This window comes from Centruroides sculpturatus, unplaced genomic scaffold (genome assembly GCF_000671375.1).
Source record: "Centruroides sculpturatus isolate CEXI.00-Female unplaced genomic scaffold, Cexi_2.0 scaffold72, whole genome shotgun sequence".
Taxonomy (NCBI): Eukaryota; Metazoa; Arthropoda; class Arachnida; order Scorpiones; family Buthidae; genus Centruroides; species Centruroides sculpturatus.
Window position 1 is genome coordinate 387,532 of NW_019384336.1, and position 22,338 is coordinate 409,869.

At 30.6% G+C, this 22,338-nt stretch overlaps 2 protein-coding genes and 1 long non-coding RNA gene across 6 annotated transcripts; 2 read left to right on the forward strand and 1 right to left on the reverse strand.

Annotated features, from left to right (window-relative positions):
* The first annotated feature begins 758 nt into the window (after positions 1 to 758).
* Positions 759 to 1,356, forward strand: LOC111631827. The gene is made up of 4 exons (XR_002757767.1): positions 759 to 826; positions 909 to 938; positions 1,026 to 1,067; positions 1,163 to 1,356. It is a non-coding gene; the product is annotated as an uncharacterized LOC111631827 (long non-coding RNA).
* Positions 1,357 to 9,488: 8,132 nt separating this feature from the next.
* LOC111631854 lies at positions 9,489 to 11,855 on the forward strand. The gene is made up of 8 exons (XM_023376187.1): positions 9,489 to 10,072; positions 10,341 to 10,423; positions 10,495 to 10,563; positions 11,095 to 11,121; positions 11,351 to 11,413; positions 11,496 to 11,525; positions 11,613 to 11,654; positions 11,750 to 11,855. The coding sequence occupies exons 1-8, from the start codon at positions 10,024 to 10,026 to the stop codon at positions 11,834 to 11,836; spliced, it is 450 nt and encodes a 149-aa protein (XP_023231955.1). The 5' UTR covers positions 9,489 to 10,023; the 3' UTR covers positions 11,837 to 11,855.
* Positions 11,759 to 21,790, reverse strand: LOC111631832 (mitogen-activated protein kinase HOG1-like). 4 transcript variants are annotated; one of them, XM_023376169.1, is made up of 2 exons: positions 20,697 to 21,790; positions 11,759 to 11,808 (listed from the first exon to the last, which is right to left on the reverse strand). In XM_023376169.1, the coding sequence occupies exon 1, from the start codon at positions 21,686 to 21,688 to the stop codon at positions 20,732 to 20,734; it is 957 nt and encodes a 318-aa protein (XP_023231937.1). In that variant the 5' UTR covers positions 21,689 to 21,790; the 3' UTR covers positions 11,759 to 11,808; positions 20,697 to 20,731. The 4 variants fall into 4 exon arrangements, with proteins under 4 accessions (XP_023231937.1, XP_023231930.1, XP_023231921.1 ...); XM_023376162.1 differs by lacking the exon at positions 11,759 to 11,808 and adding an exon at positions 18,195 to 18,325; XM_023376153.1 differs by lacking the exon at positions 11,759 to 11,808 and adding an exon at positions 19,471 to 19,495.
* Between the last annotated feature and the right edge of the window lie 548 nt (positions 21,791 to 22,338).

Consider the following 22,338-nt stretch of genomic DNA (forward strand, 5'->3'; position numbering starts at 1 on the left):
TATCTATACTAATATAATAAAGAGGTAATGTTTGTATGTTAGTTTGTATGCAGCAGGTAATCTCCAAAACTACTCATCCGATTTCAAAAATTCTTTCACCAATATTTAGAATGGAACCTCAGGGTGGACATAGGCTGTCGAATACATGTCGAAATTACCCTATTGGGGGGGGAGGGGCAGGATTAAGGCCTACTGTGAAAAACTTCGCTTCTATTATACTATTTTAGATGCGGGTTTTTGCATTTTTGATTGCGTTTTAATAGGGTACGTCAACAGAATGTACACTAAGAAGAAATTTTTCGAAAAATTTTCTCCTAGGGGGAAGTGTTATACATTTATAATAGATACATTTTGAGCCACAACAAGGCGTGGCGGGGTCTGCTAGTTCAGTTATAAAATTACATAAAGCGTATTATCTTTAATGTAATTTCTGTTTATAAATAAGAAATAATACATAAATTTCGTTACGTTATTTTAAATATTTTAATGAATTCGTTACATTTCCAGGTAAAATGCTTTTTGAAGAAAATTGATGTAAGTTTATATTTTTTTTATATAAAAAAATCTATTAATATATTAAATGTTAATTATAATTAAAATTGAATAGTGAATTAAGTTTTTTTATGATTTACAATTTAATTTATTATTAAAAATTACATTATAATAAAAAAAAATAAATAAATTTTTATATGAACCTAAAAAAATAGCTTTTAAATGATTAATTTTAATTTTAAAAATTATTTAATATTAAATTTAATTTCAGCGCCTCGAAATTATGTCTTGCATTAAAAAAGGCGATTGCATCGCAAATAAAGTGAAGAAAAATGTAAATAATTTTATATTTTTACACTTTTTAAATGTATTTTAAATGTGAACATTTCAATCACTTTTCCTTTTTTATCTTTCAGGAAGTCATAAAGAATTTTGTGGACAAATTTGTAATTGAAAACATTATATATTAATTAATAGTTAAATTATAATTGTTAATTTACAAAAACATGTTTAATACTGTATTTTAATTTCAGGATAATACAGATAATTGCGAAGAATTTGTTAAAGGTCTTAAGGTAAAAGTTCGTTTAATATGTATTGCTTTTAGTATAGTAGAATAATTGTAATTATCGTTAATTGTTTAAATATTTATTTAAAAATTAAATTACAGGAGAAACTTGATGCTATGTGCGAGTCCTACGAAGGTGACGATAACGACTTGAAATATTTCTGTAAGCAAAATCATGTGTTAGCGTGAAGTAAAAATTTTCAAAATTTATCCTAAATATCATTAAATTTTAGTAATTATTAATTATGTGTTGTTCTTTTCTATAATTTAAATCAGCAACGTTCGAATATATTCAGATTTCCTACCTTATTTAACATGATGTTCCACTTTGTCATCGGGAGCAGTAAACATATTAATAGATTATTAAACTAATTTAGTGTACAAAAATTAAAAATCATTTTGTATTTATAAATATAATTAAATATAAAAAGAACGATGACACGTGAAACTATCATTAAAAATACAAATAATTTTTTAAATGATTAATGAGATATACCAGCACAGTATAGAATAACTTATGTAAACATCTAATAATCGCCCATAGATGGGTCTGACTCGCCCATTATGGATCACATAGATTAATATTGAGTTAGTTGAACTCACATGAGCATAAAATCTCTGCTTTTAGTGCTCTCAGAGTAAGAGAAATCGATCGTTGCAGGGATAACTTCTTACTATGCAAGCACGAAGTCACTTAGTACGTGGTCTGTTAAAAAAAGGCCGGACTTTTGTCATACAAACTTTATTACAGTGATTACAATATTATACATATTTGTCCTCGTTAAAGTACTCCCCCTGCTTCCAATGCACAGTTCCCATTGTTTTTGCCACTGTTCGAATGCTTCCTGGAACTCGTTTCGTAAAATGGCGAGTAGCTGTCTTTGAGACTTCTGTTGAATCTCACCTACACTCTGAAAACGTTTTCAACTTTGGTGACGAGGTAAAACTGTGGAGATCAACTCTGAAGAGTACTGGGGTGGGAAAGGACGGGCACGTTGTTAGTGGTAAAAAAATTGGTCGACAAGACGTGCAACGTGGCGTGTTGTCACCATGCAACCAGCTCAAACCTCTTCCGATGCACATCTTCCCTCAAACGCCTTAAAACTTTTACGTAGAGCTCCTTGTTAACAGTGTGACCTTGTGGCACGAATTCGTGATGGTCTACGCGTCGATAATCAAAATAACAATCAACATCGATCTCGAATCTTCCTCAATGGAAGTTGTGCTCGATTTAAAACGCTTAAACCACTCGTGGCACTGAGAACGGTTCATACAGTCCTTCTCATAGGCCTGCTGAAGCAAAGCCTACGTTTTAGTAAAAGTTTTGTAGGTGTTAATTAATCAATTAACAGACTTTGTATATTATTTTATTACATTCAGCTAAACAAATGTACATATGAAACCAATTTCGAAATAGTTAAGCAACGAGTTGCATAACTCTTCCGGCAACATTTGGTAATGCCGTTTGTTACGAGTATGTACCAATTTCGTACCTAATAAACATATATTTTATTAAAAAAAACGAAATTTTTATACATTTAATTTTTATAAAATGGCAATAACTTTGAATTAACAATAGCAATAATTACAAAATTTAACAGCATCAATCCTCTAATACACAAACCTCCCTGTATTTCTCGACGTTTCAAAATCGTGAGTCCAAAAATGTAAAAATCTAGGGGGAGGTCATTTTTTGCCTGATAGCCATACTTTTCCTCTGTTATATATAACAGCCAGGACAGTAATAAGAAAAATACATGGAGTGCGAGTAGCACAAAGCTTTGGTTTAATAGAAAACAGCAACGTAAAACAAGGTCGATCTGACGATTTTCTAAGGGTGTTTATTCCCTTGCCTTTTCCTCCTATACCTCCCGTGAGAATTTTTATGGAAAAATGGTCCTTATTTAGGTGTCAGACACACGAATAAAACTCGAAATATTCCACACGTATCTCCAGTAGGGTCGAACTTAATGACGATTTTACTAGTTATTAGCGTTTACAATTTTTCTAAATAAAACTCATCCCTATCGTTCAAAATGAAGTCTTTTACCATTTTATAATAATTAATAGCATAGTGTTTTTTAGTAAAACATCTTAACAGATGACGCCACACAAAGTTTTAATTGTTGTTGCCGGGAAAGTTACGCAACTCGTTGCTGGATGTTTTTAAAATTGAACAATGGATTGTCACTTATTTTTAAAAAAAACAAAGATAAATGTAAATGTTGCATTATACAATATTATTTACAATGTCGTTTCAGAAAAATAATATTTTTAAGTTTTAATTTCTTATTTAGCCTATGTAGTATTATACATTAAAAATACATCTATTTTCATTTTTAAATTGTTTTTGTTTTTATATATTTTTACTGGATTTTATTAATATCGTTACCAAATTGTAATTTCTTATCTTAAATATATTTTATTTTATAAATTTATGTTTCAGTTATTGAAACCATACAGATAAACTATTGATCAACCCGTCCTCCAAAATAATTGACTATGAAGATGACATTAAAATTTTGTCTGACGATCCTTCCTCCCTACAAACTGATATTAACTCCACATTTGCCAGTCGTAATTTAAAAATCAATATTCACAAAACTGTTATCGCGTGCTTCTGTTTAATTCAGGGCTGTGGAGTCGGAGTCATGGAGTTTTGGTGTTTTAGCCGGAGTCGGAGTCGGAGTCGTCAAAAAATCCGTCGACTCCGACTCCCTTTTACTTACCAACTTGTTATGTGGCGTAGAGTTCTGCTCTGTGGATCCTTTATCCGCCACGTGGTTTGAGGAAATCATCTTCGTTAATATTTCGCAGAGTTATTCCACTTTCTCGAATTGTCGAATATAATTATAAACAATAGTTTACTTATGTCTAACCGGGTGGCGATGGATCTTTATTCTCACTTTTCGTCTATATGCGATACTTTGGTCAGAATCTTGAGACGATAACGCCGTCAAGCACTATTCTATAGTTCAACCCTATTTATTGTTTTTCCAGCTGTATCTTTTTTTCTTTTATTTGACTCGGCAACTATGGGATGATACCGCGTTAAATATTTACAAGACATAACGAAACATCTGTCATTCAAACTTTATACATACCAGAATAAAAGAAATTAGAATAATTTTCGAGAGAGTAACATACTAATCTGTACATACAGCTGAGCAACGTACAGTACATAACATTTGTGAAATCTCTGCGCTAAACTCTGCTACGTGATTTATTAATAAGTTATGTAATGTTAATTAATTAGTGACTATTTCTTATGATAATATCACTCTCCTGGAACTGTCAGCAAGAAAACGGAAGAATCTTATACCTTTGGCTGTCGAACAATTCGGTGCTAAACACCAAACCGCTTTTAAACTGTACAGATATAACAAGAAATCCAACTAATTGATATTGAAAGAAACAAACAACCATATTTGCTCTAGAAACACCTCAAAAGACTCAATATGGCGACTGCCGCAATACATCACGGTATCGTGTCCAGGCCTTGTGTTTATAAGTGCTCCTTATTCGGGTGTTTAACCCTACTCGCGTCATATTTTTACCCTTTTATTGTGGAGCAATTAATCAAAAATAATTAACGCAATGCTCGTGTAATTGAATTGTTTGGGAGAATTATTAAGATTGCGATATCTCACTTCGAAATTGCGCTAGAATCGATCTGTTTTTTGCTTTTTATCACAAACATATCATAGTTTACGAGTGTAAAATTTAAAATAATGTTTAAATTTTAAATTTTTGAAAAAAAGCGTAAAAATAAACAAGTTTCGATTAAATTACAACGTACCACTGGTATTTAAATATATGTATTTTCTTTAAAACTAAACAAACCCGAGCTTTTTAGATCGAGGTGGGATCGATTTATAATGTCTTGTTTACACGGGACCTGCCGATTCTTTCATAAGTTAAATTTTTATTTTGTGTTTTAATTAACTCATTAACTAATTAAAAGATTACTCATTTGTTATTTGCATACATTGTTACGAATAATTAATGGATAACACAAGAAATGTTTTAAGTGTATCAATGTGTTTATCGCAATTTAGCATTCCTTTTAAATAAATATTTATTATTCAAATTTACAATTGGTTATTGTTACTATTTAAGCAATAGCAAGCAGTAATATGGCAATAGAATAATATGGCAATAGAGTGATATGGCAATAGAGAGAATTATAAATGATAAAGATACTTCTGAGACACTAAAGTACGGTTGATACTCTATGAGTCTATAGACTATAAAAATGTTGGTATATTATTTATATTCATTATTAAATAATTATAAGGGTATCATTAATGAAATTTATAATATTTTGAGTGAAATTTACTGCTCGTCTTCTTAACAAATGCTTTCTTTTAGCTGTTTAATCATTTTATGTGTTGTTATTAACTGTTGCATACATATTCAAGGTCACGTGTGTGGGGCACCTTGTTTGAAGCTTAATAAGTCCTGTTCTTTTTATCGAAAATTTATGAAATTTTGCAGGGATGTTTGTTTATTAGGGGGATCGAAGATGTTAAATTTTGGTAATTAAAGGTGGAGGGACGAGGAGATAAAAAGGGTCGTATGTATCTCCATTAGGGTAGAACTTAATGACGATTTATTCGTTATTAGCGCTTACAATTTTTTAATAAAACCCATCTCGATCCTCAAAATTAAGTTTTTTTTTTGCCATTTTATAATAGTATTAAAACACTTTATATATACTCGTCCTAGTTTTAACTAGGATAGAGTAGCAAATTATCATTGTTATTAAAGTGAAATAGGCCATAAACAGGTATTCATTTCAATAAAGTATAATATTATCGCTATCATTCCATAGCTGTCCTTCAATAATTACAAAAACGATGTGTGGAAACAAGTCAGCAATATTCAACTAATTCAAGCGAGTTTTGACACCTGTCAAATGAATTGCTCTTTCAGGACTTCCTATAAAAACGCATTAACAATCAAACATCACTTATTATATCCTCTTCACAGCTGGAAAAGAATGTTCAAACTCGCTTTGTTCGTAGTTTTATCTTCGATTTCTACTTCTTGTAAGTTTATTTCACGTTAAATTTCATTCGTTTATTAAATATTTTAACTTATTATACATTATAAATTTAATTATAGTCAGTCAAAATACGGAATGCTTACAACCGAATGAGAAACAATGTCTACAACAAAGTTTAAGCTCGNAATGTATCCTTGCAGTTACTATCATGTTGCATTTCAATTAACTCTTCTTGTATTTCATCCGGCACCTCAGAAATGTTGATTATGAAAGGATTGCAAATCAGTTTCCGAATACCTTTGTCCTTGCAGTCAGGAAAATAGCGATTGAATTCATTTTTCAAGCTTTGCAAATGGACTGTAATGTTCTTTTGTATTTGTCCTTTAATCTCGGCACACTGTCAATCAATAATTGGGTTCAATGTATCAAACGCAGAAAAATTCTGTCTTTCGACTTTGCTGATCCATAGTCTCGATTTTAGCGATAAACGCACTGATTTTATCTTCAAATGCAAATTTATTGCTAGTGACTTCCAGTTTCATATTTTCTGACCGCGCACCATACCCCAGCCCAGTCCGCTATCCGCTCTAACCTTGACGTAGTGCGCATTGTCATCAACGCGTCGTCATTTATTTAATAATTTTGGGATAACTTTCGCGGACCACTTCGGATGCTTTCAGGGACCACCAGTGGTCCACGGACCACAGGTTAAGAACCACTGATTTAAATGTATCAGAGGATAAACTACGGTTTTCATAATTATATTGCCATACAGAAAAACCACCTACTAACCAAATAGATAAACCAACTTCTCGCCATAGTGCAACTGTATCGCCAGCTATCGGCAACCTGACACATTAACTCTACTTGAAAGCATAGCTCAAGGACCAGTATATCTATCGACAATGGTTGCATTTATTGTACGGTACCGATTAGTGGCCAGAAAACGGAACTAGTAACTACTTCGTAGATTAGGGGCTCGTTTGGAAATTCTAATTGGCGTGTTACCGGTAACTGCTTGCAAATTACCGGAGCGTTTAGAAAACGTAACCGAAATAACCAACCGCGTTTAAAAATCACGTTATGACGTCTTCGGTTGTTATATGGTATTTACCGAAGTAACCACGGTAACGAAGAGGTTACAGCTGTTTTATTGAATTACAAGATGGCAGACACATCGTATCGTATGACGAATGTGGACGTAATTTTAAAAATTTAGAGGAAATAAAACAACTATTTTTTTTCCTCCAAACAAACCGACCGAGATCGGATAACCACGTCGTCCCAAATTTCACGTGGGGCAAGACAGCATGGAAAATGGCCAGATGGAATTTTGGGACTTTGAGTATATATATTAGAACTTAGGGGATCGAGACGATTCTAATTTCGGACCGGAGACCAAAGATCAGATTAACGATTTCTTGCGTTTTACAGTGTTTTTGAGTAGTTTGCACATTTTCACCGCTAGATGGCGCTTCTACCAACTACGGGGTCTCGTGTGTAGAACGCAGCTTTAAAAGTAAGATTAGCCCGACGGCGTGTTTTCCATATGTAAATTTTGAAAATGAACTTCCTTAAGCTAGCATTAGAAGTAGTCAAAGATAAGGAAATGTGTATCGAGTGGTTACAAGATCAGGGTCTCCTTTGTAAAGCAAAAAGGTGTAATAGATGCAAAGAGTGGATGAAATTACAAGTGTTCACCGAAGAGAAAGATAAAGGCAGGCACCAACCCACGACCGAACTAACAGTGTTCAGGGAACGGAACCACTTGGCCACTGTTGGACCCTCCTACGTAATGAGACCAAGGAAATACGAATTTCCTTGGTCTCAATTCGTACAAATCTGCTGTATTTTTGTAATGTTTTCTCAGGGGAATACAACTCTAATTTAGAAAAATATTTCCTATTATAAATTATACATAAAATAAATATACAGATTCAATATTTAAGCAGAAAAGAATGCCCAATTGTTAAAAATACCCACCAGTAGTCGATTAGATAAAAACCACTAAAACTGGTAGTTAATTTTATTTATTAAAACTGTACGTGGTCAGCCCTTTGGTAGAACACGAAGCCGGACAAAATACTAGTGTTCGGTATACTAGGTTCTATCCACTAGGTTCTAAATACTAGGTTCCTATCCACTCAATCACTGCCGGACTTTCCTGTTGGATGAGAGCTTAATTTTTGAAAATTACCAGTAATTAATATTCCGTAATTACAAATAATGCAATATATATATATATAGGTTTTTACGTAATTCTCAGCGATTTTTAAATTTATTAATTTATTTATTGTTATAAACGCAAGGTAATACCATATTAAAAAAAGAAATGACCACCCCATATAGAACAGTAAAAAAACAACAAGAAACTTACGCACATAAAAATGAACAGCTATCACCGACGGAAACAACAAAATGGTGGCTATTGTATAGAGATTTTCCCATAGAAAATTATTGTGCTTTTACGCCATCTTTTGGAGATAGCGTGAATAATCAGCCTTAAACAATAGACATTATTAAATGCAAAAGACATCATTTATATTAATAAGAACGTATAAATAGCTTCAAAACTTAAGCTTCTTTTGATGGTTACATTAAATCTGTATTAAAAATAAATTAGAAAATAAAATGTGTATTAAAATAAAAGGAACATTCACCGTAATAAGTATTATTTAATACGCGCAAATTATTTCAATTCATAAACATTAATTATTTTGATTTTATAATATTTTCCAGAAAAAAAAAACTAAGTTCCATTGTTGCATTGCAGACATCCAGTTGATTATTTAGCTGGTCTCTAGGAATACAATGCATATGATGAATTTATTTGGTTTCCTTCAACCTTTATTTTATTATTAACACAAAACCATTGTTAAATTCAGATAACTGGACATCCCTTTTTCTGCCTTTGTACATTTAGAACAGAAAATTAGAACAAGTATAAATTAAAAATATTAGTTTCTTTAATCAGATGTTTAAATAAACTAGAAAGGAAAAAAATTTGTAGGCCAAGAACAAAAATTATATTAAATCTACTTATTAATTAAAATTTAAAAACATAAAATTGTTGTTAAACTGCATACTCAATCAAATTTATAGTAATAAAAATGCATTTTTTAATATATCTAAAATTCTAATGTATTGTACACTACATATTATTATAGTAGTAATTACATACTATTTACTATACTATATTCCTACTACAGTATTATGTACTGTACATAATATTATAGTAATAATGTAGTGTACAGTATAGTACAGTTTAAAATTATACTTCATAAATTGTCATTTACATACAGTATATATGACAATTAATATATAATTATGATTTATTATTATTGTATATAAATGTATATACATAATCATATATTTTATAAGCCAGCAACTAGTTGCTTAACTCTTGCAAAAAATTTAAAATTGTGGTGGTTCCATCTGTTATGATATATAATTAAAAACTTTTTATATTATTAATTATTACTGTTTTGTCTATATCTTTCCATGTCTCCTTATTAGCATAATGTAATAATTTTTAATAAGTATTCTTTAAAATTTATATTATTCATACTTTTCCGTAGGCAAGCTAATGAAAAATTGCATGCGATTGACACATAAATTTAGAGATAGCAAGTAGAAAAAGCCACTAATAGCACAAACTACAGTACAATGAACTACAGAAACGATAATTTTATCGAAAAAAAACAAGGTTTGAATTAAACACAATAAAAAAAACCTAGCTTAAACAGAACAATAAGAGTATTTCGTGCTTAAAATCATTGAACTTTCGACCTTTATTCAATAGCACTGTTTCGGAAAAGGATATTTATACACCGTAAAACTTGACATCTGTATAAACTTCATACATTTCTTTTTTTATTATACATAAAATTTTTCTATATAAACCCTCTTCGGTAGTTACTATCGCATCTGTATCAGAGAAATATCCATTAAAGTAATGAAGTTCATAGTATTTTTCATATTCAACGCATTAATTATTTCCTGCTGTAAGTAGTTTTCTGGTTTTTATATCTAATACAGTCGACCCCCTATAACACTGTTGATTTTTCCGTTTTATATGAATTCCATGTTGTACAAGTCACTTAGGTTTTACAAATACGTAAGCCGTTCACAGCCCAGCATACGTATTTGTAAAATCTAAGTGACTCGTACAACATGGAATTCATATAAAACGGAAAAATCAACAGTGTATTGGGGGGTCGACTGTACATATTAATTAATCAAATATTTAACAAATGTATACTTTGAATGTAGATGCCGAAGAAGAAAATGATTATAAAAACTGTCTAAATGATGAAAATATTAAGTGTATTGACGAGAAACTCGAAAATACACCGGTAAGTTTAAATTTTTTCTTGTTTTTAATGTAATTTAATTAATGTTTATTAAAGATATATTTTTGTTATAGGAAGAAAAGTACGACGAACTCAAAGCTAATCTTACAAAGTGTTGTAAGACTAATACAAAAGGCAATAGGGTAAATATTAATAATTTCAACTATTATCTATACTAATATAATAAAGAGGTAATGTTTGTATGTTAGTTTGTATGCAGCAGGTAATCTCCAAAACTACTCATCCGATTTCAAAAATTCTTTCACCAATATTTAGAATGGAACCTCAGGGTGGACATAGGCTGTCGAATACATGTCGAAATTACCCTATTGGGGGGGGAGGGGCAGGATTAAGGCCTACTGTGAAAAACTTCGCTTCTATTATACTATTTTAGATGCGGGTTTTTGCATTTTTGATTGCGTTTTAATAGGGTACGTCAACAGAATGTACACTAAGAAGAAATTTTTCGAAAAATTTTCTCCTAGGGGGAAGTGTTATACATTTATAATAGATACATTTTGAGCCACAACAAGGCGTGGCGGGGTCTGCTAGTTCAGTTATAAAATTACATAAAGCGTATTATCTTTAATGTAATTTCTGTTTATAAATAAGAAATAATACATAAATTTCGTTACGTTATTTTAAATATTTTAATGAATTCGTTACATTTCCAGGTAAAATGCTTTTTGAAGAAAATTGATGTAAGTTTATATTTTTTTTATATAAAAAAATCTATTAATATATTAAATGTTAATTATAATTAAAATTGAATAGTGAATTAAGTTTTTTTATGATTTACAATTTAATTTATTATTAAAAATTACATTATAATAAAAAAAAATAAATAAATTTTTATATGAACCTAAAAAAATAGCTTTTAAATGATTAATTTTAATTTTAAAAATTATTTAATATTAAATTTAATTTCAGCGCCTCGAAATTATGTCTTGCATTAAAAAAGGCGATTGCATCGCAAATAAAGTGAAGAAAAATGTAAATAATTTTATATTTTTACACTTTTTAAATGTATTTTAAATGTGAACATTTCAATCACTTTTCCTTTTTTATCTTTCAGGAAGTCATAAAGAATTTTGTGGACAAATTTGTAATTGAAAACATTATATATTAATTAATAGTTAAATTATAATTGTTAATTTACAAAAACATGTTTAATACTGTATTTTAATTTCAGGATAATACAGATAATTGCGAAGAATTTGTTAAAGGTCTTAAGGTAAAAGTTCGTTTAATATGTATTGCTTTTAGTATAGTAGAATAATTGTAATTATCGTTAATTGTTTAAATATTTATTTAAAAATTAAATTACAGGAGAAACTTGATGCTATGTGCGAGTCCTACGAAGGTGACGATAACGACTTGAAATATTTCTGTAAGCAAAATCATGTGTTAGCGTGAAGTAAAAATTTTCAAAATTTATCCTAAATATCATTAAATTTTAGTAATTATTAATTATGTGTTGTTCTTTTCTATAATTTAAATCAGCAACGTTCGAATATATTCAGATTTCCTACCTTATTTAACATGATGTTCCACTTTGTCATCGGGAGCAGTAAACATATTAATAGATTATTAAACTAATTTAGTGTACAAAAATTAAAAATCATTTTGTATTTATAAATATAATTAAATATAAAAAGAACGATGACACGTGAAACTATCATTAAAAATACAAATAATTTTTAAAATGATTAATGAGATATACCAGCACAGTATAGAATAACTTATGTAAACATCTAATAATCGCCCATAGATGGGTCTGACTCGCCCATTATGGATCACATAGATTAATATTGAGTTAGTTGAACTCACATGAGCATAAAATCTCTGCTTTTAGTGCTCTCAGAGTAAGAGAAATCGATCGTTGCAGGGATAACTTCTTACTATGCAAGCACGAAGTCACTTAGTACGTGGTCTGTTAAAAAAAGGCCGGACTTTTGTCATACAAACTTTATTACAGTGATTACAATATTATACATATTTGTCCTCGTTAAAGTACTCCCCCTGCTTCCAATGCACAGTTCCCATTGTTTTTGCCACTGTTCGAATGCTTCCTGGAACTCGTTTCGTAAAATGGCGAGTAGCTGTCTTTGAGACTTCTGTTGAATCTCACCTACACTCTGAAAACGTTTTCAACTTTGGTGACGAGGTAAAACTGTGGAGATCAACTCTGAAGAGTACTGGGGTGGGAAAGGACGGGCACGTTGTTAGTGGTAAAAAAATTGGTCGACAAGACGTGCGACGTGGCGTGTTGTCATCATGCAACCAGCTCAAACCTCTTCCGATGCACATCTTCCCTCAAACGCCTTAAAACTTTTACGTAGAGCTCCTTGTTAACAGTGTGACCTTGTGGCACGAATTCGTGATGGCCTACGCGTCGATAATCAAAATAACAATCAACATCGATCTCGAATCTTCCTCAATGGAAGTTGTGCTCGATTTAAAACGCTTAAACCACTCGTGGCACTGAGAACGGTTCATACAGTCCTTCTCATAGGCCTGCTGAAGCAAAGCCTACGTTTTAGTAAAAGTTTTGTAGGTGTTAATTAATCAATTAACAGACTTTGTATATTATTTTATTACATTCAGCTAAACAAATGTACATATGAAACCAATTTCGAAATAGTTAAGCAACGAGTTGCATAACTCTTCCGGCAACATTTGGTAATGCCGTTTGTTACGAGTATGTACCAATTTCGTACCTAATAAACATATATTTTATTAAAAAAAACGAAATTTTTATACATTTAATTTTTTATAAAATGGCAATAACTTTGATTTAACAATAGCAATAATTACAAAATTTAACAGCATCAATCCTCTAATACACAAACCTCCCTGTATTTCTCGACGTTTCAAAATCGTGAGTCCAAAAATGTAAAAATCTAGGGGGATGTCATTTTTTGCCTGATAGCCATACTTTTCCTCTGTTATATATAACAGCCAGGACAGTAATAAGAAAAATACATGGAGTGCGAGTAGCACAAAGCTTTGGTTTAATAGAAAACAGCAACGTAAAACAAGGTCGATCTGACGATTTTCTAAGGGTGTTTATTCCCTTGCCTTTTCCTCCTATACCTCCCGTGAGAATTTTTATGGAAAAATGGTCCTTATTTAGGTGTCAGACACACGAATAAAACTCGAAATATTCCACACGTATCTCCAGTAGGGTCGAACTTAATGACGATTTTACTAGTTATTAGCGTTTACAATTTTTCTAAATAAAACTCATCCCTATCGTTCAAAATGAAGTCTTTTACCATTTTATAATAATTAATAGCATAGTGTTTTTTAGTAAAACATCTTAACAGATGACGCCACACAAAGTTTTAATTGTTGTTGCCGGGAAAGTTACGCAACTCGTTGCTGGATGTTTTTAAAATTGAACAATGGATTGTCACTTATTTTTAAAAAAAACAAAGATAAATGTAAATGTTGCATTATACAATATTATTTACAATGTCGTTTCAGAAAAATAATATTTTTAAGTTTTAATTTCTTATTTAGCCTATGTAGTATTATACATTAAAAATACATCTATTTTCATTTTTAAATTGTTTTTGTTTTTATATATTTTTACTGGATTTTATTAATATCGTTACCAAATTGTAATTTCTTATCTTAAATATATTTTATTTTATAAATTTATGTTTCAGTTATTGAAACCATACAGATAAACTATTGATCAACCCGTCCTCCAAAATAATTGCCTATGAAGATGACATTAAAATTTTGTCTGACGATCCTTCCTCCCTACAAACTGATATTAACTCCACATTTGCCAGTCGTAATTTAAAAATCAATATTCACAAAACTGTTATCGCGTGCTTCTGTTTAATTCAGGGCTGTGGAGTCGGAGTCATGGAGTTTTGGTGTTTTAGCCGGAGTCGGAGTCGGAGTCGTCAAAAAATCCGTCGACTCCGACTCCCTTTTACTTACCAACTTGTTATGTGGCGTAGAGTTCTGCTCTGTGGATCCTTTATCCGCCACGTGGTTTGAGGAAATCATCTTCGCTAATATTTCACAGAGTTATTCCACTTTCTCGAATTGTCGAATATAATTATAAACAATAGTTTACTTATGTCTAACCGGGTGGCGATGGATCTTTATTCTCACTTTTCGTCTATATGCGATACTTTGGTCAGAATCTTGAGACGATAACGCCGTCAAGCACTATTCTATAGTTCAACCCTATTTATTGTTTTTCCAGCTGTATCTTTTTTTCTTTTATTTGACTCGGCAACTATGGGATGATACCGCGTTAAATATTTACAAGACATAACGAAACATCTGTCATTCAAACTTTATACATACCAGAATAAAAGAAATTAGAATAATTTTCGAGAGAGTAACATACTAATCTGTACATACAGCTGAGCAACGTACAGTACATAACATTTGTGAAATCTCTGCGCTAAACTCTGCTACGTGATTTATTAATAAGTTATGTAATGTTAATTAATTAGTGACTATTTCTTATGATAATATCACTCTCCTGGAACTGTCAGCAAGAAAACGGAAGAATCTTATACCTTTGGCTGTCGAACAATTCGGTGCTAAACACCAAACCGCTTTTAAACTGTACAGATATAACAAGAAATCCAACTAATTGATATTGAAAGAAACAAACAACCATATTTGCTCTAGAAACACCTCAAAAGACTCAATATGGCGACTGCCGCAATACATCACGGTATCGTGTCCAGGCCTTGTGTTTATAAGTGCTCCTTATTCGGGTGTTTAACCCTACTCGCGTCATATTTTTACCCTTTTATTGTGGAGCAATTAATCAAAAATAATTAACGCAATGCTCGTGTAATTGAATTGTTTGGGAGAATTATTAAGATTGCGATATCTCACTTCGAAATTGCGCTAGAATCGATCTGTTTTTTGCTTTTTATCACAAACATATCATAGTTTACGAGTGTAAAATTTAAAATAATGTTTAAATTTTAAATTTTTGAAAAAAAGCGTAAAAATAAACAAGTTTCGATTAAATTACAACGTACCACTGGTATTTAAATATATGTATTTTCTTTAAAACTAAACAAACCCGAGCTTTTTAGATCGAGGTGGGATCGATTTATAATGTCTTGTTTACACGGGACCTGCCGATTCTTTCATAAGTTAAATTTTTATTTTGTGTTTTAATTAACTCATTAACTAATTAAAAGATTACTCATTTGTTATTTGCATACATTGTTACGAATAATTAATGGATAACACAAGAAATGTTTTAAGTGTATCAATGTGTTTATCGCAATTTAGCATTCCTTTTAAATAAATATTTATTATTCAAATTTACAATTGGTTATTGTTACTATTTAAGCAATAGCAAGCAGTAATATGGCAATAGAATAATATGGCAATAGAGTGATATGGCAATAGAGAGAATTATAAATGATAAAGATACTTCTGAGACACTAAAGTACGGTTGATACTCTATGAGTCTATAGACTATAAAAATGTTGGTATATTATTTATATTCATTATTAAATAATTATAAGGGTATCATTAATGAAATTTATAATATTTTGAGTGAAATTTACTGCTCGTCTTCTTAACAAATGCTTTCTTTTAGCTGTTTAATCATTTTATGTGTTGTTATTAACTGTTGCATACATATTCAAGGTCACGTGTGTGGGGCACCTTGTTTGAAGCTTAATAAGTCCTGTTCTTTTTATCGAAAATTTATGAAATTTTGCAGGGATGTTTGTTTATTAGGGGGATCGAAGATGTTAAATTTTGGTAATTAAAGGTGGAGGGACGAGGAGATAAAAAGGGTCGTATGTATCTCCATTAGGGTAGAACTTAATGACGATTTATTCGTTATTAGCGCTTACAATTTTTTAATAAAACCCATCTCGATCCTCAAAATTAAGTTTTTTTTTTGCCATTTTATAATAGTATTAAAACACTTTATATATACTCGTCCTAGTTTTAACTAGGATAGAGTAGCAAATTATCATTGTTATTAAAGTGAAATAGGCCATAAACAGGTATTCATTTCAATAAAGTATAATATTATCGCTATCATTCCATAGCTGTCCTTCAATAATTACAAAAACGATGTGTGGAAACAAGTCAGCAATATTCAACTAATTCAAGCGAGTTTTGACACCTGTCAAATGAATTGCTCTTTCAGGACTTCCTATAAAAACGCATTAACAATCAAACATCACGTATTATATCCTCTTCACAGCTGGAAAAGAATGTTCAAACTCGCTTTGTTCGTAGTTTTATCTTCGATTTCTACTTCTTGTAAGTTTATTTCACGTTAAATTTCATTCGTTTATTAAATATTTTAACTTATTATACATTATAAATTTAATTATAGTCAGTCAAAATACGGAATGCTTACAACCGAATGAGAAACAATGTCTACAACAAAGTTTAAGCTCGCTTGTAAGTAAGAGTTGTAAATTTAAATTAATTTTTACACGTTTTTTTTTAATATTTCCGAAGAAACTTTTCGACAGAATTGTTTAAACAATTGTTTTTTATATATATATTTAGCAAGCCACCGCCGATCAGGAATTTGATAAGTGTTGCAATGTACAAAATCCCATGCAAACTGTAAGTGAAATAATTAAATTTAGGCCTATATAAAACCAAAAACGTGATTTTTTTCAATTGTAAATATGTACTTTTAACAGTATTAAATTTGCTCTGTGTCTATTAAATACTCTTTATTTAATTTATTTGTTTTCATTCCTAATAATTGCTACAATTACATTTAAGTCTTCAGATTAGTTCGGAAGATATTAGGGGGTGTGCGGTCGTATCTCCTGAACCGACGGTCCTATTTTCTTGAAAATTTTCGAAAACATCTCCCCCTAATAAACAAATCTCTGTGAAAAATTTCAGAAATTTTCGACAAAAAGAACAAGAATTATTAAGCTTCAAAGTAGATAAATAAAATCGTCACCCCCGTACACACTAACGTTCATAAATACAAAAAAACCACCCCCTTTTTTCCACATTTCTCGACGTTTCGAGATGTCCTAAGTACAATAATTAAAAATCTTTGGGGGTGATTTTTTGACCGATCGTCATACTTTTTCTCTTATATATAGGCCTCTATATAACAGGAAAAGTAATAAATGTTCTTATACAACCTAAATAGTTAATATAATAGAATATCTAAGTAATTTTTATTAATTTATTAACTTTTAGTAAGAAAAAAAATTTAATGTTTCATATAACATTTTGTTATTTTATTTCAGTTATATTGCTTGAAAGATAGGAATATCGACGTAAGTTTATATATATATATATATAATTCTATGCGATAATAATAATTTTATTTATATAATTTTCTTTCTAAAATAGATTGATCTAAGTCAGCTTATGAACGCTTTTGTGGTAATTATAATTATATACACACGTATTGTATTCGTGTATTGTGTGAAGTAAGTTTAAAATGCTTTATTTCTTTTTCATTTATAATAGGGAATTCAAGACTGTGCATCATTTAATGCGAGAATAAAAGTAAGAAAAACTTAAATTGTTCGACATTTTTTACGATTTTCATTCATTTTTTTAATACCTTTCATTTTTTTAAATAGAATTTATTGGCGAATTTATGTTCGACTTTGGAAGGTGACACCGATGTAGATTTTTTATGTCAGTTCCTTCCCCAGTAATCTCAACAATTGTTAAATCTTTCCAATGATTTTTATGCAATTATGTTTAATTAATAAAATTTAATAGCATTAAATTTGATTTACTCACTGTTTGGCTTCTGGGAAGGGCCTCCGAGAGGGGGGAGAGAGAGGGTCCCCGCACCCCCGAGAAATCACCCTATACCCCACTAACAGATATAAAAAAACAAAGTCGAGGATTTTATTAATAAAAAGGCAATACAATCATTCCACAATTCTGCTTCTAGAATGGTAAATTGCAAAATTTTAAACAAATTTACGATTTTTAATGCTTTGTAATAACATTTCAGTATTAAAATAATAAAAAATAATAAATAAACAATAATTAATTTNATTGCTTTAAATATCTTCAATTGAAAATGAAATTTTATCAGAATATCTGTTTTTACTGTTATTTTCACAAGGAAATTTCATTTTAAAAAATTAACCAGATTTGTTACAGGTTTCCTTCTTTTTGTGATTATCCTATTTCAAAATTAGGTCAGACGCAAAAGAACTTATAGATAAAAAAAGAAATTATCCTATTTATATACATTTTTTTTATTTTAATGTAAAATCAATGATGACCGTTTCTGTATTTGTTGCTTCATAAATAATTCATTTCTCTACTCAAAATTTATGTTTATAGAGCAGATGCACTCACTACCTTAAACTATTCCATTAAATTTAAATAACTTATTATTGATATTTTGTTAAGGAAAGTTTTTATTTTGAAAAGTAGTTTTCAAAATCTTTTCTTTTCTAAAATACTTTAGTAGTTCTATCTTTAAAAATTAATTATATAAAAGTTATTCTTTTAGATATACTTATAACATCAATATAATCAGTTTTGTTATTAAATAGATGTATAATGAAAGCATTTGTGTTAAAATATTTGAAATTTTATTTGTTTTTAAATATATTTTCAATTATTTTTATCTTTTTTTTAAAAAAAAAAACTAAAAGTTTTTAAAACTATTAGCTTTTTATATTGTGGCCATTCAGGGATAATTTTTTCTTTATTTTTATCATCAGATACTTCAAATTCATGAAAACTTGTGATTATTAGCTTAACAGATTGAAAGAATGAAAAGTAATAAAACTGGATTTTCTACAATGTAGAAATGCTGATAAAGGAATATGTAATTGTTTAAATATTTGGTTTCTTATTACTTCAATATCCTGTAAATTATCCTTATCTTTTAACTGGTAACAGATGTATAGATCTTAAAAAGTTATGCTTAACATTAACATAATAAATATGGCAATTTGTGTTTATTCTTTAGTACTAAGATTTATCATTTAAAGAATACTGTATTTACTTTAATGTTTTTCTTTGTAAAATGAAACTTTTGTTTCAAGAGGAAGTGAGAATGAGCAAGTTTGATNCAGTTAAATTCTTCTCGAATATAATCTGAAAAATAAATAAGACACATTGAATTATTATATTTAACTTTTACGTACAGACGTGATATTTAATTATATACACGTGGATACAGATATATTTCTTATAGGCCTATATAAAAGTGTGGGTGCGTGTAAATACAAAAAGTTTATCAAACTGAAAAGGTAACTTTCTTTATCTTTTCGTAACAAGAAACTAAAATTTAAATTTAAATTGACCCATTAGTGGACGGGAGAATCACTGAACATTTGTCGGGGGTTCGCGCCTGGCCAGATGGTGAAGTTTTTCGGGTTTTCTTCTTACCTAAAGAGGAACCAAGTTCCCCATACAAACTCGCTTTGTTCGTAGTTTTATCTTCGATTTCTACTTCTTGTAAGTTTATTTCACGTTAAATTTCATTCGTTTATTAAATATTTTAACTTATTATACATTATAAATTTAATTATAGTCAGTCAAAATACGGAATGCTTACAACCGAATGAGAAACANGGTGAAGTTTTTCGGGTTTTCTTCTTACCTAAAGAGGAACCAAGTTCCCCATAAAATGTCCTCCCGGACAGTGGCGCGTTATAAATTTACGAGGCCCGAGGTAAATTTGAATTAGGGGTCCAGTGTACAACGTTGACTTCAGTTTTGTTCGGGGAATTTTAGGGAAATCCTTCGGTATCCTCGTTCCTTTATTAATGCGTCATCTCTGTGCCAGTGCACCCCGAGCCCGCATTACACTGGCAATCTAGCACCCCAGATATGGCCCAAATTTAGATTTCGATATTCTTAGTACAGTAAGGAGTTTATAAAAGATTAGTTTGGGCTCCCTGTTGGTGGGGAACCCAGGTAATTACCCCTTTTTTTGCCCATGGTAGAATGCACCATGTTTTCGCGTTGCATCTCCTTGCAAATATTGCACCGCCGTGTCTCATCAAACAAAACCAAATATAAACACGCAACTGCAGCATCATATTTCGATAAATGACTACATTGCAGGAAATTTATTTACACGTTTCTCTCCATTTAAAGCAATACAACGGCAATTCAATCGTGTCACGCAACGATTAAAATCAAGCGTACAATATGTTCTGTAATTCAGAGTAAATGTCCACTAATTTTCTTTGTATAAAAGTCATATTTTACCGAATCAGTTAAGGTAAAATATTTGCTCAAACTATCGAAATTTGGTTCATAAAGAAATTATTTTATAAAACTGATGTACCTTTATCTTCCATCGCTATTCATTTTCTATTATCTTCAGTTGGCACGTCTGTCAATTGCAGTAATGCTGACTACATAAAATAAATCGTGCTTCATTCCGTACTGGGCGGATGATCTTTTCGTGGAATTTTTCTTAATAAATTGATTTAAGAAATTCATAACGATACAGATATGACAAGGTAGAAATTTAATCATTGGATAAGCATCAGTGATAAGAATTTTAAATTGATTTCGATCATTTAAAATCCTTTTGAGCATCTTTTCTATCCCTTTATTCCATTTCATCCATTCTGTACTGAATCTCCTCCATAGCATAGAATGTTTTTCTATGGGTTTACCGGTAATTATTTCTAGTGCAATTATGCCAAATGACCACATATCGATTTTTTCTGATACAAAAACGTATTTTATACAATCACTTTTATTCCACGAGTAAACTTCTGGTGGTAAATAAGCCTTTCTACATCCAATCTTCTTCGGATCTTCTATGATGTTTTCGGTAGTTATAAATTGAAATCCGCATATTGTAACGTTCGATCTGTTCGATATTAACACGTTTTCTAATTTCATATTTAAATGATAAAGACCCTTTTGATGCATAAAATTAAGCCCGCATAATATTTGAAACAACCATTTCTTGCGAATAAAGAAACTGTCGAAGTAATTTTTGTAATGTTCTCTTTTCATTGTTTCTAATACATTTCCGGACTTCAGTGGTATAATGAAAGCCACAGTATACTCTTCTAATCTGATACGTTCGTAGAGAGGGAGTATGTTGGGATGTAGTAATTTCGGCCATAGTTTCAACTCTCCTATAGTCGCTTTCTTAATTATCTTGGCAGCAATCTTATTTCTGTTCTGCCATCCTGTCAAAGACACTATACAACCTTTCAAATCTAAATTCAAAACTCTTAAAAAGTTAAAACCGTAATTATTCCATAAATCATCTATAGCTCTGTCATATATATTAGAGGATTTTAGGCTGTATTTCATGTCTTGTGTATCGATGTATACTTGGCCTACTTTCTTTTATTGCTATTCTCTTGCATAAAAATTAATTAATATTGTTTGTTTGTCTCGTAATAATAAATAAGATTTTTCTATAATTCTTAAAAATTAACAAATATTCACAGTGTAAATGATGGATTCAGTAGAAACGTGCGTCTAGTGACAAATAGCATAACTTGAATATATTTGTGATAAATAAATTTTATTATTATCTTTTCTGTTCACTAACTTTTGAAAAACTAACCTTATTTTATGGAATATAAGTTGCAAATTTTGTAAAAAAAAAAGGTTCAAAAATTGCCCCGTGTCTTATACGTGAAGTTGCGATCTCCCACTTACTAATTAATTACCCAAACGGCTTTCAGTAGGCTACGGGTGACCTATACCTAACCGAACTGACGAAAAAGTAATGTTTAATTAAGTGTATTATTTGTGTTTTGTGTCCCACCAATGGCCAAACAGTTCCGTTCCCCGAACACTGGGAGTTCGGTCGTGGTTTCGGACGGGCTGGCCACGTGGAGTTTTCCGTGCTTTCTCCACGTCTTAACGTCTGAATAGGGGCCAGTTACTCTTAAAAAAACTTCTCTGGTAGGCAGATCGCCCAAGTGTTGCGTTGCCGTAACTAAACAATAAAC

Excerpts from the sequence above, each read along its gene's own strand:
- LOC111631832 (XM_023376169.1), bottom strand. The coding sequence starts at position 21,688 with ATGAAATACAGCCTAAAATCCTCTAATATATATGACAGAGCTATAGAT.
- LOC111631854 (XM_023376187.1), top strand. The coding sequence starts at position 10,024 with ATGAAGTTCATAGTATTTTTCATATTCAACGCATTAATTATTTCCTGC. Across the intron at positions 11,414-11,495 it reads CAAATAAAGTGAAGAAAAAT|GAAGTCATAAAGAATTTTGT; the intron begins GTAAATAATTTT and ends TTTATCTTTCAG. Across the intron at positions 11,526-11,612 it reads AGAATTTTGTGGACAAATTT|GATAATACAGATAATTGCGA; the intron begins GTAATTGAAAAC and ends TTTTAATTTCAG.